This window comes from Amblyraja radiata, chromosome 3 (genome assembly GCF_010909765.2).
Source record: "Amblyraja radiata isolate CabotCenter1 chromosome 3, sAmbRad1.1.pri, whole genome shotgun sequence".
Lineage (NCBI taxonomy): Eukaryota > Metazoa > Chordata > Chondrichthyes > Rajiformes > Rajidae > Amblyraja > Amblyraja radiata.
This window is the reverse complement of record NC_045958.1, coordinates 57,939,830-57,960,582: the sequence shown is the minus strand read 5'-3', so window position 1 is coordinate 57,960,582 and position 20,753 is coordinate 57,939,830. Positions and strand designations below refer to the sequence as shown.

Below are 20,753 nucleotides of genomic sequence, written 5' to 3'. Positions count from 1 at the left end.
AGGGATCAGCTGTGCCGACTTTTGGTCCCGCGCCGGCCAGAACACCACGGCCGGGCAGGAGACGGGGTGAAACGACGTTCCGCCGTAGCGACAATTTTAACCTGGACCTGCAGGTAAGAGCTGCGGTCTTTTTTTGTGTTTTTCCATGCGAATTACAGGTGGAGAAACCAACGGGCTGCGACAAAGCTGGTGGGCTAGATGGGATCAGCTGTGCCCGATGTCGCCTCCGCACCGGCCAGATCCACTCCACGGCAGGGCAGTAAGGACAAAGCTGGTGAGGGAGGACCGCGGAGCAGCGGGCAGCCAGCAGCAGCCAGCGGCACTCGGATCACCGATAGTGGGATCAGCTGTGCTGGACAAAATAGTGTCCACAAGTGCTGCGAGTAAAACTGGCTGGGGAGGACCGCGGAGCAGCGGGCAGCCAGCAGCAGCCAGCGGCACTCGGATCACCGATAGTGGGATCAGCTGTGCCCGATGTCGCCTCCGCACCGGCCAGATCCACGCGGCCGGGCTGAAAGGCTAGACACAAAAACAAACAAGGTCGTGGACTCAGAGGAGTCCGACTTTGAACAACCGCGGGCGGCCAGCGACCGAGAGCGCTGGAGCCGGATGAAGCGGTGTGTGGAGCATTTGCTCCATGTGACAGACTCCGGGAGATGGAGTCGGGTCACTGTGGGCCCTATGATAAACCCACAGCAGTACCTCTTGAAGGGCTGCACAGTGCTTCTACCTCATCAGAGGGGAGCACTGCGGGTCAGTTCTGGGCTGACCGGGAAGAGGGGTCCGCAGAAGAAAAGACAAGTGTGCAAGTGGTGCAGGAACAAGAGAATAATAAAATGGACTCCAACAAACACTACAGCCAAAGACAGCACCCTACGCACCCACCAGCAGAACTGATGAAAGCTCGAAGGCCCGGTATTCAAAACATGAGTCTTTTTAGGCCATGGCCCAGGCCGGCCTTCTTGGAAGATGCGGGGACCTCCAACGCCAACCAAACCGAAAATCCAGACACCAGCGCAACAACAGCAGCGAAGAACCTACAAAAAGAAGTAAACCTGGCACTGGTAACTATGGAGGTAGGTGGGTCTGGTTCCCTACAAAATACAGGGAGCATGGAGGTTGGGGGGGGGGGGGGGGGGGAGACAACACTCTCTTCTGAATGCATGGAGCATGTTAACAACCGATACTTACATCTTAAGCAGTATCCAGGGATATACAATAGAGTTTATACACAAGTACAGCCCTCCAGTTCAACATATACCGAACCGAATGTTCGTGCCTTCTGATAAAGGAAAATCAAAAGCGCAAGCTGAACTGGAGCAGCTTTACACAAAAGATGTAATTGAGAAAACTCAACACGAACCATTAGAATTCGTGTCCAATATATTTATCAAAAACAAAAAAGATGGTGGTTGTCGCATCACCATAGATCTGACAAAATGGATACCTTTGTTACTGCTAAACAAATAATTCCAAAGGTTACTTCATGGCCAGCATCGATTTAAAAGATGCTTACTATTCAGTGCCTATACGAGGTGACCACAGATGTTACTTAAAATTCAACTGGATGGGCAACTGGCAGTATAAAGCACTACCAAATGGGTCATCAGCCCCAGGCTGTTCACAAAAAATTGGAAACCAGCCCTAGCGTTTCTACGAAAACGTAAACACATGGTCATGGCATATTTAGATGACATACTCATTGTGGGCAAAACTTTGGAATTGGCCAAACAAACTGTAACAGCCACAAAACAGTTATTTGAAAAACTGGGATTTATTATCCATCCAGTTAAATCTAAACTAATGCCTTCCACTACTATGGACTATTTGGGGGTTTCACCATTGACTCAGTTCACATGTCGGTGACTCTGCCTAAGGCAAAGGCTAGAGATTTAATAGAGGCTTGCATAACCTCATTGACATCAGCAAACCATCCATCAGATTGGTAGCAAAAGTAATTGGCAAATGGTGGCTGCCTTTCCAGCCACACAATTTAGACCTCTACATTACCAAAACTTACAGAGAGCAAAAATACTAGCACTCTAAATTAATGCAGGTCACTTTGACAGACCTATGAAACTACCAATCAAGCTAAAATGAAATAAAATGGTGGATAGATAACATCTGGCTTTGTTCCAATCCAATCATTGTCAGTAACCCTTCCATGGTACTACAAACTGATGCCAGTGCACTTGGGTGGGGAGCCACCAATACCATCACCAACTGTGGAGGTAGATGGACTACTCAGAAGGCAGCATTATTACTCACACTGGGCATAAACTACCTGGAAATGTTGGGTGCATTCCGTGGCCTACAGTCATATTGTACTGGATCATATCACCAGCATGTTAGACTACAGATAGACAATACCACCGTGGTAGCATACATAACCACATGGGTGGGAACAAATCAACATCATGTGACAATCTGGCTAATACAATTTGGCAATGGTGTATTCCAGAGAGATATTTGGATATCAGCCACTTACCTACCAGGAAGACTAAATTTAGTGGCAGACACCAGGTCACGCAAATTTAATGAAAACACCGAATGGATGTTGAATAAAAAAGTATTTGCTGATATTACAGCAAAATATGGAACACCAGATATCGATCTATTCACATCCAGACTTAACCACCAGTTATCAAATTATGTTTCATGGGAACCAGACCCTGGGGCAGCGGCGACAGATGCATTTTCGCTGCATTGGGGGGGGGGAAAATTGTTTATTTACGCATTCCCTCCTTCCTGCCTCATCAGTCGGGTATTAAGGAAAATACAACAAGACTCTGCGTCTGGTATTGGTAGTACCCGATTGGCCTACTCAACCATGATTCCCAGTGGTATTAAACATGGTATTAGAACCATGTATCACCATCCCACATAGACCAGATTTATTGCTACATCCCGTAACAAGGGATAGCCACCCATGCCATAAACATTTGAACTTATTAATTTGTAGAGTTTTAAAAACACCTCTACTACAACTGGGACTGACGGACCGAACAGTGAACATGATCTCGGCGGCCCAAAGACAGTCAACCAAAAAAACCCCAATATCTGGTCTATATCAGGAAGTGAGCGATGAACTGCCATAAAAACAACATCACCTACAGAGACATGAACATCCCGTCTGTTCTGGAATATCTGGCAGGCCTCCACTATGATGAGGGGCTCAGTTACAGTGCCATCAACTGCGCCAGAAGTGCCCTATCGACTTACCTATGGCAGGGGACAGAGCGTTACTCTATTGGGACTCACCCACTGGTAACAAAACTTATGCGGGGAATTTTTAATACTAATCCCCCAAGAACCAGGTACTCCCAAATATGGGATGTAAGTATTATCCTGAAGATGCTCAGGAATTGGTCTCAAGCAACAGCTCTGTCCCTACACAGACTGACATTAAAAACAGTCATGCTAATGGCATTGGTCACGGCACAGAGGGTACAGTCTGCATAAACTAAGACTGGACAACATGACTTCCTCAACAGAAAATATTACGTTTCATATCTATAAGTTAGTAAGCAGAACAGACAGGGATCAGCAGCCCTCAATATACAATTAGGTCATACCCAACAGATGACCGTCTGTGTATAGTAAGACATCTGTCGTTATACATGGAGAAAATGAAAATCCTAAGAGGCAATGAGAAGGCACTTTTGGTCAGCCACTAGCAACCACACAAAGAGTGACGGTCCAGACCATCTCAAGATGGCTGAAACAGGTGCTAACACAGGCTGGGGTGGATACTAATATTTTTAAATCTCATTCCACCAGGGCTGCAGCTACATCGGCAGCGATACAGTTGGATGTACCAATGGACCAAATCCTCAAGGCAGCAGGATGGTCTGGGGGGAAAAAACATTCCAATTATTTTACAATAAACCAGTAATGAAACCTGGAACGTTTGCAGAAACAATTTTAAGTTCTGTAAATTAATTTAAACCCATAAAAAGGGGTTATAAATTTGTGTTAATAAATTTTATGATTTCAATGTCGAATTCATGTCCAAATTATGTTAACACAATTCCTCCTACAGTTATCAAGGCAGACGTGATGCATGGACTCGTTACCACGGCATGAAATCACAGAGCTTTAAAATCTTCACGTAGTCACTCACGTGACTCCGAAGTAAAATAGTAAGATTAAACGAGAACTTACCAGTTTGAAGTTTGATCTGTATTTTATGAGGAGTTACGATGAGGGATTACGAGCCCTCCGCTCCCACCCTTGATCATATACTTAACTGGTATCTCTTCTCTAATCTTACTATGTTTAGTCATTACAGTTATCTGTGATTTCACACCGCTGCTTTGAAGAATGACACGCATGCGTCGTGGCGGGGTTCTTCACGTAATCCCTCATCGTAACTCCTCATAAAATACAGATCAAACTTCAAACTGGTAAGTTCTCGTTTAATCTTACTATTTATCCTCAATCCCAAGGGACTACCAAATAAAGGAAGAAATATAAAACGAAACACGAGTTTATCTCCAGTTGACTTCACAGGGTCTTTCCTGTCATTTGATCTCATAGGTGTGGTTAGTATTGGCATAAGTTTATTTGGTTTACACATTGCTGTTATTGTTCGGCTGGAATGAAGCTCACTGTGGGAATATTTACTGTCAGTCTCACACCAGAATAGAGCTTGTACCAGATTCCTTTATGAACCTGGCAGGAATTTGTTGCACCTTTTAAGATTACAGCTAGAGTTTCACCTACTGAACTCTGTGCTTTCCTAACCCTGGTTTGTTTTTCCAGGTGCACAATTATATAATTATGACAATAAATATTTTTTTATTCTTATAATAATAATAATAATAATAATAATAATAATAATAATAATAACAGGATAATGATATATCATATTTGCCCCGAATGAAATTCGGTGCTATGTTCTTTGCTACTCCTGTGTAAGTGTAGTTCCTGCCACATTGTCCTATCCACTAATGACACTTGTGGACAAGACAGTCCAATTCAATGCAATTGAGGAAACTAATGTAGAGAGAAAGAAAACATAATGCAAAATAGACCCAAAAATTAATATTGACATAACATCCCTAAATAACCTCATAATATACTACACATGAAAGACATTTTCTTTCTGAAGTAGTACCTCAACCAACCCATGCTCCTTTCTATCATTGTGAATGTTAACTTCTGGAACATGGTTTGGGTTTCCTAGCTGCAAGTGCACATCTAGTTATCTACATATTATATTTATGCAGCAACTAGTCAAAAACATTTTTCACAGTGATGATGTCCAATATGTTTAAGAAATCACAACTTCTACAATGAAGTCAATGGTGAAATAGTTTTAACTTATGTGACCTTCTTTACATTTTGGTTGCAGCTCCTGAAGTAGGGGAGGCATAATTCCTTTTAAAATTCTTGCTAATTTTCATTTTATTGCACTAGTCAGCGACTCGGATCACAGAGATTCTGTCAGCTGTAACAACAAAATCTAGGCACTGGTAATGGACACAATGCCATTGTGAAATATTGATTAGACTTTGATGGGAAGGAATAGCCAAGGTTGCATCGACCAATATTTCTCATTTTCGGGAGCACAATATTTGAAAAAGCATTCTGGGCATTCGGACTGGTAGTGTTACTTCATGCTAGAAGCCCCTTGCTCTTGACTGCTTCTTCCTTGGCACAGGCAATCTGCTGATTTATTTTTCCCTCAATATTTAACCCAATTATGAGACAACATTGCAGGTGACTTGAGCAAGGCCCTTAACCGCTCCTTATGCCATTATGACATTTTATTTAGAAAGTCTGACAAATAATTGTCCAATGTTTTAAACTGACAGATTACTGAAGTTGGGCTGTCAGAATGAGCATTGTTCAGTTGTGAGGCTCACTGTTAATCTTTAAGACCCAGGATAAATATTTTGCTGGATCTCCATAATTTGCCCATCTTCACCCAAGCCTTTCTCCATCTGCTGCAGATAACTTTATCTACATCTTTGTTACTTCTCGTCACGACTTTTCCAATGCAATTCTTATCCGAATTCCATCCTATAACTTACATAAATAAAACTTGCAGAAACTGTCATTGAGTGCATCAGGTAGGTTTATCCATAACGTCTGTCTGTACTTGCATCCCAGTTAAGCAATATGTTGATTTAAGAAAATTTGCATCCTTGTTATTACACTTGAGATCCTGCAAATTCCCCTTTTTATTCAAATCACCATTAGTGAATTAGAGTTCAGGAGCAGACCCTTAGTTGAGTAAATTCCATCGTAAATTTCACTTTCTCTTTTCATCTTTTAAGATGCATCTTGAAACCTATTTTTTTGACAAACATTTGTCCATTTCTTCTAAAGTCTCCTGACACAGCCAGGTGTTAAATATTGCTTTTTTTAAAAAATTCCTCTTTCCCCTGAAGTGCCTTGGATGTTTCATCCCATTATAGATTTAAAGATGCAGTGTAAGTGCAGTTTAAGATTTGTGGCTCGTTGAGTTGTTGTATCGAAGCACTTGGAACATTAATTAAATGGCACTTACATTTTACTTTTTTTTGCATTTCCCTGCAAGTGGTCTTTGGCTACTTTCAGATTGCCCAGATCATTTGACCACCACGTATGATGACAATCAATTAGATTAAAAAATGGAGATGGATTTGATTAATTTTCATTGCCGCCTACACAAATTTGTCAATTTGTTAACTGTAAGATAAGATAATATGATCAGGACAGTAGCTTCTTGGCCAGCAAATCGTTCTTATAACCCAGTTAAAGCAGGACAGAACATATTAGCGATAGTTAACTCTATATCATGTTGCTACATTTCTTGCCATGCTCTTTACTCCTTGCCATGATTGGAATTTAAATTTGTCTAAGTCTGGTGTTAGTATATTTGTTATTGTACTTTTCCAAAAGTTGGATTTCCCATCTTGTAAGTCTTTCATACTTATTAAACTTGTGACTAAAGCAGAATGAATTGAGAAGACCTATTTCAAATGCATAGCCCATTACCATGTGTTGTAAATTAGAAATTGAACATATGGTGCTGATATTTCTGTTCCACCGGCTTCTTCTCTCAGGCCAGCATCGCCTGTTTGTAGCTCCTACATGTGCTCAGTCCACCACATTGGGCAGGCTGCAGTGTGCAAATACCCGACACCAAACTCGCGAAATAGACACACCATTCTTAGCTTTGTCATGAAAAGAAATTGGCCTGCAGACAGAAGAATAGATTTGCAATGCTTAAAGTTTCAAAGAAATGCAACATCTCCATTGACTCCTGAAATACTCTGACTCAACAGAAATGGTTCCATGCTTTCCAATAATTGGTTGGGTTTTGGACGTATACCAGGAAGAGCAATAGAGTCATTGGCCGAAGATTGGATTCTATGACAGGGACTGTAGCACACTAGCTTTGGGCTTAGGAGCGAAAGAAGTTTGGCATGTCTTCAAAAATCTTACCAACTTCTCAAGATGCACCATAGTAAGCTAACTATTGAGTTGCATTACAATTTGGTTTGGGAACAGTTCTGCCCAAGAGCACAAGATATTGGGTAGAGAGTCGTGGATGTAGCCCAGTACATCTCACAGACCAGCCTCCCCACCATCGACTCCATACACCTCACGCTGCCTCTGGAAAGCCGCTTACATAACCAAAAGCCTTTTTCACCCAGGTAACTATCTCTTCCCTCCCCCCCCCCCCCCCCTCCTCTCGGGCAGAAGATACGGAAGCTCGAAATCACATACCATCAGACCCAGGAACAGCTTCTTCCCCGCTGTTATCCGACTTCTGAAAAGTCCTCCGTAAACTAGCATGTAGTCCCGATTATCCAACCTACCTCAATACAGAGCCTTCCTTTATAACTGTAATGCCACAATGCTTTAACTGTGTTCTTCCCTCTGGTACTTTTCGCTTTACCCTACCTGTTGTACTTGTGAATGGCTTGATTGTACTCATACATAGAATGATTTGATTTGACTGGATAGCACACAAACAAAAGCATTTTGTTGTATCTTGGTACTCGTGACAATAATAAATGAATACCAAATACGTTATTTTGCTACTCATTTTGCTTCTGTTTATGGGATTTAACTCCGTGTCTGGGATTTAATCTGTTGTGTTAGCCAATGGAAATATCTAAATGACTGTGAAGTACTATGGGATATTCTGGAAGTGGAAGGTTTAAAGTTGATGTGATTTTTACCTCTTTTATTTATCACTTCATAAGCTGCTTGGGAAGCAACTGCTGAAACAAAAAGCTATCTCCTGGCATTGGGGAATCTGCGGTATTTGGGCTACGTGCCTGGTTTTTTGTCAATGTACCCTCATTAGGTGTGGGTTTAGCTCAGTTTAGTTTATTGTCACGTGTACTGAGGTACAGTGAAAATCTTTTGTTGCGTGCTAACAAGTCTGCACAATGTCAATTCATGATTACAATCGAGCCATCAACAGTGTACAGATGCATGATAAAGGGAGTAATGTGACTGGCATTTAGTGCAAGGTAAAGTCTGATCAAAGATAGTCTGTCTCTGATGAGGTTATTAGTAGCACACGACTGCCCTCTCATTAGGAAGCTGGGAAGAAACTGTCCCTGAATCACATTTCTATATCTCTTGCCTGATGGGAGAGGGGAGAAAAGGTAGTGGCTGGGATGCAACTCTAGACTTGTCGGCTCCACAGACATTGCATGTCAAAACGTGTGGAAATCACTGAGCAGTTGATGAGGTACCAGATGGAGGATGCTTTATTTGGAAAACTGTGTTTCTTTTGCTGCCTCTGTGCTTGAACATAGAGCACAGGGAACAGGCCCTCAATGTCCATGCCGAACATGTTCCCAAGTAAAAATAATTTCTTAAAGTCTGCACTGCTTCCATTCCCTGTATATCCATGTTCCCATCTAAACACCTCTCTGCTGCCACTGTCATCTATTCCTCCACCACCATCTCTACCTCTGCAACCAGGCATCCACCACTCTCTAGATATAACAAAAATATGTCCCACACCTCAAAGATGCATTTACTTAATGCACCAGTGGGATTTTACAATTGTTTTTTTGTGTGCAAGTTATCTTAAAAGATGAAATCTCAGAATAAAACTTTTTCTATGAATAAAGTTGCAAAAAATAAATTCTATTTGTGTGTAACTGGAATAATCGTGTGGTACTAATGTCAATGCACTGCTGTATTTCTGTTTGCTTTCTTCCAGTTGACAAGTTTGGCACAGATTACAGAAGCTGCTTTTTTTCTTAAAGAATTATCACTTGCCTTCCTCCGCCACCCTCACTTCTGGAAAACTGAGTTGGCCCAGCTGTCTCTCCAACTACTGTGCGCCTGTGAATTTAGCCTAAAAATGACGGGAGAATTCTCCTCTCTTTTTCATCAAATTCAGATGATTGTCAGCGTTGTTCCCAAGGTAGGTGTTGCCTTTTTTTTTTGGGACAGTTGCATGTTATGAAGGGGACAGTTGTCCTGACCCTTCATTGTGATAGGTTGTGGCAATGTGTTCGTTCGCCCTCCATCGGTATTATTCAGTTAAGTAAATTTCCTGATTATTAAAGATTTTTGTGCCAATACATTCTCATGTTTGTCACTATTATGAATACTATACCATTCTCGCGTTCCTATCAACATATAACCCGGTATGTGTTCATCGAGACCAGTAGCTGCACCCTTGTGATTATCAACATCATCTCAACATCAACATCGGGACGACAGATGGCACAATGGGCTAAGTGTTCGGCTGGCAACCGGAAGGTAGCCGGTTCGAATCCCGCTTGGAGTGCATACTGTCGTTGTGTCCTTGGGCAAGACACTTCACCCACCTTTGCCTGTGTGTGAATGTGTGTGAGTGATTGGTGTGGTCGGAGGGGCCGTAGGCGCAGATTGGCAGCCACGCTTCCGTCAGTCTGCCCCAGGGCAGCTGTGGCTACAGAAGTAGCTTACCACCACCGAATGAATAATGCGATGTAAAGCGCCTTGAGTATTAGAAAGGCGCTATATAAATCCCATCCATTATTCATTATTATTATCAGTTGTGTTGTGTGTCGTATTCATGAGAGGTTTACCGAAGAGTCATAGAGTCTCAAAGAAATAGGCAGCTCAGCCCGCCATGTAGATAGGCTGACCTATCTACATATTTATCACATCATTTGGTCCTTAGCCTTCTATGTCTTAAATATGTAGCTGCCCTCATTTATATTTTGCACAATTTAATTCTTATTCAGGGATATTATCTATTATTTACAAGGATTTCAGGTGAAGGTTAAGGTATTTAAAACCTAGAATGAATAAAGTGCAATAGGCATTTGAGTCATCCAGTCGTTTTACATTATGTACATGTCACATGGTGCTCAATGGCTCTGTACATTACTATTCTGTGGACTCTGTCTGTTAGACCACCAGCTTCAGGATGCCTGTCTCCCTGGATCCTTGGCTCCATATTAAATGACTTTAATTAAATAAGAGGTACTTTTCGTGAATTGAAATGCACGAAAAAAAATCTGAACTAATGAATGGCTCCTTATCAGTTGACGCTCATAAAACAATTGTTGGCTAGACTCCAACTTTCAGATTTGTGTAACTTAGTTCTTGTTTCCTTTAGGCTCTGAAGTCTATGAATTGGTTTCCCACTGTGCCAATAAACTCTTCCATGCTGCTATCTGCAGAGGCATCACTGGATGTTGAAACATTTATTAGAGTCCTCCATGCGAAATAGTTTGTGTCCTCAAAAATTGAAAACACATAAATCTACTTGCTTTCTGGGAATGCAGTACGAGTTCTCGGTTGTTTTGCAATGTATTTTATGTTTTCATTTCTGTCCTGCTCATTGTGGATATGGCATTTTATGTTTCTATCTTCATAATATTTAGTGAATCCACTGGATAAATGCAGTGTTTTATAAAGATTCTATTACAGCCATAGATTATTTGATATTGTAGTGCTTGTATATCTATGACACAATCTGAAAATGTTCATGCTATGATATATTATATCCACATTTCTTTTTAAGTTAAACACATCCACCATCCGGTAAAGAATAAAATACTAATAATCCCCATGTTTACTTTGAAGGAATGTCCTGTTTCATTCTTTCTTTTCTTTCTCACTTTTAACTTGGTTTTCGCTACTAATTCTCAAAACAATTGTTGGAATCATTATGAGATTGAATAAGGTCAGTAGATGTTGCATTGTGGTTATGAGCAAAAAAATAAAGTCAGGCACCATATGTAGAATGAATGAACAGATGACATTTCAATACAATGGACAATAGGTGCAGGAATAGACCATTTGGCCCTTCAAGCCAGCTCCGCCATTCACTGTGATCGTGCCTTCTACCTGGTAGAAGGTACAGGAGCCTGAAATCTGCAACATCCAGGTTCAGGAATAGCTGCATCCCCACAGCCAACAGGCTATTAAACTCAACTCAAACAAAACTCAGAACATTAATAGCCCATTGCACTTTATCTGATTATTTATGTGTGTATATATATATATATATATATATATTCAATAGTATATGGTCACACTGATCTGTTCTGTATTTATTTATGCCTATTATATTCTGTTGTGTTGCAACCAAGCAAGAATTTCATTGTCCTATCTTGGACACATGACAATAAACTCTCTTGAATCTTGAATCTTGAATCACTGCCTTCTGTGGCAGATAATTCCTCAGTTTCACAACTCTCTGGATTAAAAAGTTTTTCCTCATCTCAGTTGTAAATGGGCTACCACTTATTCTTAAACTGTGGCCCTGGTTCTAGACTCCCCCAACATCAGGAACATGTTTCCTGCATCTAGCGTGTCCAATCCCTTAATAATTGTATATGTTTCTGTACGATTCCTTCTCGTTCTTCTAAATTCCAGTGTATACAAGCCCAATCGCTCCATGCTTTCAACGTATGACAGTCCCACCATCCCGGGAATTAACCTTGTGAACCTACGCTGCAATAGCAAGAATGTCCTTCCTTAAATTTGTAGATCAAAACTGCACACAATACTCCAGGTTTGGTCTCACTAGGGCCCTGTACAATGGTAGAAGGACCTCTTTTCTCCTATACTCAACTCCTCTTGTTATTAAGGCCAACATGCCATTAGCTTTCTTCACTGCATGCTGTACCTGCATGCTTACCTTCAGTGACTGATGAACAAGGACACCCTGATCTCGTTGTACTTCCCCTTTTCCCAATGCCACCATTCAGATAATAATCTGCCTTCCTGTTCTTGCCACCAAAGTGGATAACCTCACATTTATCTACATTAAACTGCATCTGCCATGCATCTGCCCACTCACCCAGCCTGTCCTAGTCACCCTGCATCCTCATAGCATCCTCCTCACAGTTCACACAGCCACCCAGCTTTATGTCATTTGCAAATTTGCTAATGTTACTCTTAATCCCTTCATCTAAATCATTAATGTATATTGTAAATAGCTGCGGTCCCAGCACCGAGCCTTGCGGTACCCCACTAGTCACTGCCTGCCATTCTGAAAGGGACCCGTTAATCCCTACTCTTTGTTTCCTGTCTGCCAACCAATTTTCTATCCATGCCAGTGTCCTACCCCCAATACCATGTGCTCTAATTTTTCCCACGAATCTCCTATGTGGGACCTTATCAAAGGCTTTCTGAAGGTCCAGGTACACTACATCCACTGGCTCTCCCTTGTCCATTTTCCTGGTTACATCCTCAAAAAATTCCAGAAGATTAATCAAGCATGATTTCCCCTTTGTAAATCCATGCTGATTCGGACCAATCCTGTTACTGCTACCTAAATGTGCCGCTATTTCATCTTTTATAATTGATTCCAGCATCTTCCCCACCACCGACGCCAGGCTCGCTTGTCTATAATTCCCTGTTTTCTCTCCCCCTCCTTTCTTAAAAAGTGGGGATAACATTAGCTACCCTCCAATCCACAGGAACTGATCTTGAATCTATAGAACATTGGAAAATGATCACCATTGCATCCACGATTTCTAGAGCCACTTCCTTAAGTACCCTGGGATGCAGACCATCAGGCCCTGGGGATTTATCTGCCTTCAGTTCCACCTGTCTACCCAACGCCATTTCCTGCCTAATGTGAATTTCCCTCAGTTCCTCCATCAGTTACCCTAGGTCCTCTGGGTTGGGACCCTTCTTCAGACTAATCCTGATCTGAAACATTATCTGTCTATTCCCTCCTCAGATGCTGCCCGATCTGCTGAGTTCCTCCAGAGCTTTAATTTTTGCTTCAGATTCCAGCATTTGCAGACTTTTGTATCTTGTTTTAAAAAATAATATTTTGTGTTTTGGTGCAGATTAAATGTATGGAACTTTTTGTTTTAGAACAGGAAATTAATCTATTCTATTACAATTTACACAAACTTTTACAGAGTATTCCTACTGAGAAGATGCTGGTTGGACTGAGCCTACTTCTACTCCATACTCCGGCGTGTCAGCAGGAGGTAATTTTAAATCTTGGTAAGCCTGAACTTAAATGACAGTTGGGTGCAGGGAAAAAAACAGCTCAGTTTAGGCACTCAAATAAAATCTTAAGCAAAGGATGACAATTGTTGCAGAAGAAATCAGAATTGTCACTTCTAGCTGACCTCAAGGGAAATGAGTAGAATGCAATGCCTGCAGATTTTCCTTTCCTCAGATCAACTAAACTGTGAAATAGTTAATTTAGTTTTATTTATTATTATAATACATTCTGAGATACAGTGAAAAGTTTGTTCTGCATGCAATCCAGCCAAATCATACAATGCATGAGTACAATCATCCACAAGTAAAATACAATTGCAAGTAGATCCTCTTCTGGAACAGCACGCAAAGGGGTGCCATGTTCCATCATCGTTCAAGTGTCAAGTTACTGAAAAGTCTGATCTTGGCCTAAGGAAAAATGCAGTTCCTTATTTTCTCACTTTAAGGCCCAATATCCTGGTGACGCTGGATTGAGTGAGTAGTGATTGGCCTGGCCAAGAGTGATGCAATTAGCTTCTTCCACCACTGCTCCATGCAGCTGCTGCAAGCTCTGCCGGATCTGATGGTTCATACAGTTAAAGTAGGGCTTCCAGCCAAGCAGTAAAATAAATATTTCCCTAGTTAACTGGGATACACTTGATGATTACCGTTATGATCTGATGTGCACCAAAATATCAATTACAAATAATGATTTTCAATGATCTGGATTCACTATAAGAGTCTAATGTTTTAAGTACTACTAGACCAAGTGCAGACCCGTTGGGTCTACTCCCCCAAGGCACCTGTCCCCTACCCGTAGCCCCCATGGGAGGCGTGGTCCTCCAACTCAACCCATTGCTGAAGGCAAGATTCGAGCACACCTCAGCAAAGATCATAGCTCGTGAGCCTCCCCCAGCACTAGATTTGAAAAAAGAATCCCAACAGCATCTTCCCAATTGCAATTGACCCTACCCCTCCTGTCCTGCCAGGAGCTTTGATGGCAACATTGTTGCAAATGTGCACTTGCTGTGAGATGCCATTGAGCTAAAAAGTTCAGTGTTGCTGCCAGTGTTCCTGTATTGCAACTTTGTATCAAAGTGTGTTGAAAGCTGTGAAGAATGATTTTAACAGGAAAATTTTTTGAATTTTAAAGTATTTTTAAACATTTTCAGGAATAAGTCGAGAAATAAAGCCTGAAATTTTCAGATAAGGAGATTTTGGACTCCAGGGGAAAAATCTCTACCGGAATATGCAAACATTTTATTGTTACCACATAGATTTTTTTGCGAAGATGTGATCACACACGAACAAATAAACAACAAATCCACATACAAGATCAGACTTTTAATAGTTACTAGATCAAGTGCAGACCCGTTGGGTCTGCTCCCCCAACGCACCCTTCCCCTACCCATAGCCCACATGGGAGGCGTGGTCTTCTAACTGGGTAGCGTTTTTTTCCTAAAATCAATATACAGCACAGACAGGAAGTGGTCAAGATGAGACTTTTAATTATATAGATATGATATGATGATAGTCAGGATCATGTGTATATTTGATTTATGTCGCAACATATTTTTATTTCTAGTTTTTTAAATATACATCTAATTTATTTTTAATTGTGATTTATATTTTCCTAACAGCTAATCGTTATTTTTTACCAAAACTTGAAAACATAGTTGATGACTTGGAAAGACTATTTTATGAGAATAATTCAGATATCCAAATCCTATATCAGTTGTTTTTAGTGGGGGCCATTTCACTTTTCTTTCATGATGGGTACAATAAACAAAAACAATCGTCCACTGATTAGACACTGGCGCATTGTTGGTGGCCAAGAACTTAGGAGTTGTAGCATTTCAGACAAAAGGAACTTTGTGATCTGTTTGGCTGTTGGAAGCAGATGTGGGAAAGGGAAGAGACATTTATGGTAAATCTGAGTCAGAGGCATCTCAGTGACGTTCAAGAATGTTGCGGAATAGCATGCTTATATTATTATCGAACTGCTGTTGTATTAAAAATAGTTTAACCAGGTGGTTTTGTATTGATCTAAGAAAGAATGGATTGCGTTCAAATTGAGAGTTACAGATATTTTTGTAGCGTGCGGTTTAAGTAGAACCCCAATGGAAAGCCTCAAATTTTCTGCAGTAATACCAATTATGTAATGGATAGAATAGAATAGAATAGAATAGAATAGAATAGAATAGAATTACCTTTATTGTTATTCAGACCTTACGGTCTGAACGAAATTTCGTGCCTGCAGTCATACATACATGAATACAATAATAAACAACAATAAACACAAATTAACATCCACCACAGTGAGTCCTCCAAGCACCTCCTCACTGTGGTGGAGGCAAAAATCTTAGGGCTGCAGTCTCTTCCCTCCTTTTCTCCCTCTGCGCTGAGGTGACACCCCACCGGGCGATGGTACAAACAGTCCCGCAGCTCACCGAACCCCGCAAACGGGCCGGCTCAAACACCGCGCCCGGGGTGGTCGAAGCTGCCGCCCTCCAGTCCAGCTGACGCAGCCGCTGGCCCGCGGCTGAACCCCGGACTCAGGTCACCGCCGGCAGAACGCCGTCCCAGCCACCGGAGCACCGTTCCAGCCCCGAGCCGGATCGCCCTCCGGAAACCGAATGCTTTTTTGAAGTTTTTAAATGCCGATTTTAATTGCTATTAGATGATTAAACAAAACAAAAGGTTTAATGTGTGCAAAAGCCCGTGTTCCAAACAACGGATTTAACAACATACATTTATATAGTTTATTTACATATGTTCTGTAACTTTGATATTCTGGAACGCTGCTGTATCGTAATTTTTTTTACAAAGAGCAATGTTAGACATTCTGCTATTGGAGCACTGAGCTACCTAGGAGTTAAGCATGAACGAGAATTCCTGGGAAGCAAGATACATATGTCAGGACCACATTCATCCAATTTTCTTTTCCATTTGAAAGAATCAAGATTGATGCAACTTCCTTCACGAGCATTATTCTTTTCTCTTAAGTTCACTTTGTGCCTTAACCACGGTAAATTTCCATACTGAAATGACTCCAATAAATTAATGGCTGGTAAAGGCCTCACAAATCTTAAGAGGCTTTCCCATGACGCAGTCTATAATAAATGTATTCAGATTCTAAGATAATGTTGGTTTGCTTATCTACAGTATCTCACTAGCCTTAAAGAGGCACATTCTTAACAATGACAAGATTAGTCTTAGAATCATACAGCATGAAAATAGCTCCATGGCCCACTACCAAGCATTAACCATCAAGCACTCACCTGGACAGTGCTCTTTTTTTCTCATATTTATCAACTCCCCACCCCTCCTTTCTTCTCCTGCCATCTACACCATTGAATTAAACATCCAAACAATGCATCTTTGGCTAGTGGGAGAAACCCAGAGCTCCCAGGGAGAACCCAAAGCTCACAGGGAGAACATGCAAACTCTATATTGAGAGCATCCAAGGTCGCAATTAAACCAATTTGCTGGATCTGTGGGGCAAGAGCACTAACAGCTCCCTGTTCCGTCATGCTATCCTGTCAACTTGTTTGGGGAATAGAACTTGGGGTTCAACGGTATGAGCGTTGAATTCACAACTTTTAGGTAATACCTCCCTCTTTCCTCTTCCTTCTCTTGTACCCACCTATCACGTGCCTGGCTTTGCCTTGTCCCCACCTCTTTTCCAGCTTTCTGCCCTCAACAATCAGTCTGACGAAGAGTCCCGATCCAAAATGCTGCCTGTCCATTCAGTCGAGGTGCTGCCTGAGTCACTCCAGCATTTGGTGTTTTACTCAAGATCTCAGCTGCTGCAGTTCCTTGTTTTTTCAAGTTAATGCTTATGTTTTTATTTCACAACCCTTCTCGTGTCAGAATGACTTGCTTCAACTCTAGTTTTGTCGGCCATTGTTTTGATGAGGCCATTGTGGGAACTGCAGATTTCGCCAAACTTTTGATGGTTGGTGGTGTGGTTCAGTGGGTGGTGTGGTTCAGTGGCTGGTGTGGGGAGAGGGGAAGGGGGTGCACTGCTTCCAGGATTTACAGGAAACTACAATCAGATCTTGACCAATGGATCTGAGGATTTCTATCCCATCCAGAATCTCCACCATTCTGATTTGTCATCAATTCCTGGTAGTCAGTGACAATGTTAATCCCACTCATGGAGACTTTGAGAATATCCAAGAGTTGTTTCCTCTGTTTGTCTGGTAGTCTGCCTATAACGGTGTTCAGAGTAGAATGTTTATTTCAGACGTCTGGTGTTGTCCATGTGAATAATGTGCCCTGCCTATTGGAGCTAAATGCAAGTGTAATTGGCACCTTAATGTTAGGGATGTTGATATGGGTGGGTGCAACATTCCTGACACTGTGGTGTTATTTGCACTTTGGCTCAATTGCTGCAGGGAAATCAAACCCAGAAGATGAAGACCTTTTCCTTTAGCTTACGTTGTGCTAAACTTGAGCTTATGTTCCGATGCCCTCCACTGTAGTGCCTGTAGTTCTGATGTAACATGTATGTTCATGCCGTGAATTGAATATAACACAAGCGATGAATTAGGGATCTCTATTTGTACAATGTAGGCCAAAATGGATATAATATGATTGCTAACAGGAACCAGAAAACCACTTAAAAGCTACTTTGGAAATGAAAAGCAGAAAGAAAGCTGGCTTGGGGACAAAAAACTGTTTCTGGTGTTTCCAGGTAACCACTAGCAATAATCAGACACCATTGTCTCCTGAGAACAGTCTGTCACTTTTACTGCTCCTGACTATTGAAATTGACACGATTGCTTCTATTGACATTGTGCAATGACACCCTATTAATCAAAGGGTTTAATATTTTAACTTGTAGTAATGAAAGTAAACGTCAAGCGATTAAAAAGAACATTATTTTCAATGGACTGAAACACTTTAATAACTCCTAGTTCCCCTTTTCTCCATTTACACAATTTGTTTTCTTACACTATTTTCGGTAGTGTTTCGTGTGATTGTAGCTATTACGTTATAGCAGAACTACCTGTAGAGCATGTTGTAATTATTAATCTACTTTTGAGATTCAACGGCAGTTCTGAAGGCATTTTTATTGTAGAATTACATTTATCCAAAGCTAAGGAAACGACAAAGACTATTTGTGGTTTATTATTCATGCATTGAGTAAATGGGACTCATTAAATGTCAATGGACTTTTTTTCCTGCTAAACTAAACCCTTGCAAGTACATGCATACAAAATACTGTCATTCCAGGCAATATCCTTCATTACATGTTTTATTGAATAGACTGCAAAGACCAAACCTGAATGAAATACTTATGGCTGATGCCTCCTATATTTCACTTGACAATTTAATTAGGTAGAATGATTTTCTGAATAGCGGTTTGTTATCTGCAGCCACAACCTAAAATCTCTTGAAATTTAGATTAAAAACCAAGAACACAGTTTTACTCTGAAAGTGCCATTTAACTTTATGGTGCTCCATATTTTCATTCGTGGGGACAAACTTTTATTATCTGAATTGACCTTTTCATTTTCAACATAATACTTATTTTAATGGGTCCCACAGTATCAGTTCAGATAAAGAAGGTCGACCACTGCAAATGAATTTTAAAGTATAACTCGTACTTTTCACTGTCTTTACAAAATACCTATTTGTAGCTCTTGGTAAACATTGTCGGGGGTCTGTTGAATAAAATACTGTTGAGGAATCTTTTTTTTTTTTTGGATGGCTTATACTAAAATATATATAATTCCGCTGACATTTGTACCATTATATCAAACACAAAGTCCTTTGTTACTGTACAAGCTGTCAGAAGTTCTGGATCATCTTTTGGAAACTCATAAGAGGATTTTGCTAGAACGATTTATTGTTTGAGTGGAAATTGGAATGAGTTAGCTTGTTTGATAACTGTCCAATTATATATGAGGCTCTCATCGGGGTCTCCTCTATATCGCTCGGCTCCGCTCTCACTCCCCATCCCCCTACTCGTAACAAGGACAGAGTCCCCCTTGTTCTCAACGTTCCACTCTACCAGCCATCGCATACAACATATAATCCTCCGACATTTTCGCCACCTCCAACGGGATCCCACCACTGACCGCATCTTCCCATCTCCTCCCCTTTCTGCTTTCCGCAGAGACCGTTCCCTCCGTAACTCCCTGGTCAATTCGACCCTTCCCACCCAAACCACGTGGTACTTTCCCTTGCAACCGCAGGAAATGCTACACTTGTCGCTTTACCTCCCCCCTCGACTACATCCAAGGACCCAAGCAGACTTTACAGGTGAGGCAGAGGTTCACCTGCACCTCCTCCAACCTCATCTATTGCATCCGATGTTCCAGGTGTCAATTATTCTACATCGGTGAAACCAAGCGCAGGCTTGGCGATTGCTTCGCCCAACACCTCCGCTCAGTTCGCAATAATCAACCCGATCTCCCAGTGGCTCAGCACTCCCCCTCCCATTCAAAATCCGACCTTTCTGTCCTGGGCCTCCTCCATAGCCAGAGTGAGTCCCGCCGCAAATTGGAGTAACATCATAGCGCGACGATAATCCCGAAATGAAGGCGAATAGCCAGGTGTTTTGGGAGGTATTTTAATCGCTGTCTTTCTCCTGACCAGACGAGTCTGCAAGAGGGAGGTTGCACCTAAACCTCTGCCCCTTATCCCTAAACCTCTGCCCTTTAGCTAAGGGCCGCCCCCGGACTCATCCATTCCCGTGCTGAGGGGTTCAATAGTGGAAATGGCCCGACCCTTGGGAGCCGTCACAGGACCCCCCCCCCCCAGAACAGGAGGCACGAAGCGCACCGGCGGGCGTACAACCCGATCGGACCGCGTACGGAAGTCGGCTGACAGAGGGGCCGGCGGAGGCACAGGTCAAGGGACAGGTCGAGGGACAGGCGGAGTGACAGGTGGAGGGACAGGCGGAGGGAGCCGCAAAGGAGGGCGACCTCGTGGCCGACACCTGGTCAATGTCCAAATTTGCCGGTTTTAACTGGTCAATCGACGGCCTCCGGCCGGTCCCGCCGTGTCCAACTCAAAGGTTGCCTGTCCCTGCTCCAGCACTCGGAACGTGCCCTCATATGGCCTCTGGAGAGGCGTCCGGTGGGCATCACGGCGGAGGAACACATAGGGGCAGTCCCGGAGGGCCGATGGCACGTGAGGGTGGAATGTGCCATGGCAGGACATCGGCATGGGCGCGAGCCTGCCAACTCGCTCGCGAAGGTGCTGTAGAGTGGTTAAGGGCGTTCCATGCTGCCCTGGCGCCGACGACACGAACTCCCCAGGCACCGTGAGTGGCGACCCATAAACGGGCTCCGCTGAGGATGAGGCCAAGTCCTCCTTAGGCGCAG

The 20,753-nt window shown here is 42.3% G+C and overlaps 1 protein-coding gene across 3 annotated transcripts in view; it reads left to right on the top strand.

The window, feature by feature from the left end:
• focad (focadhesin) overlaps positions 1–20,753 on the top strand; it is a 233,122-nt gene that overhangs the window by 82,795 nt on the left and 129,574 nt on the right. For all 3 annotated transcript variants that reach the window (XM_033017834.1, XM_033017835.1, XM_033017836.1), the window contains 2 exons: positions 9,182–9,388; positions 13,344–13,431. In XM_033017834.1, the coding sequence (XP_032873725.1) occupies positions 9,182–9,388; positions 13,344–13,431 (295 nt within the window). The remainder of the gene's footprint in view (positions 1–9,181; positions 9,389–13,343; positions 13,432–20,753) is intronic.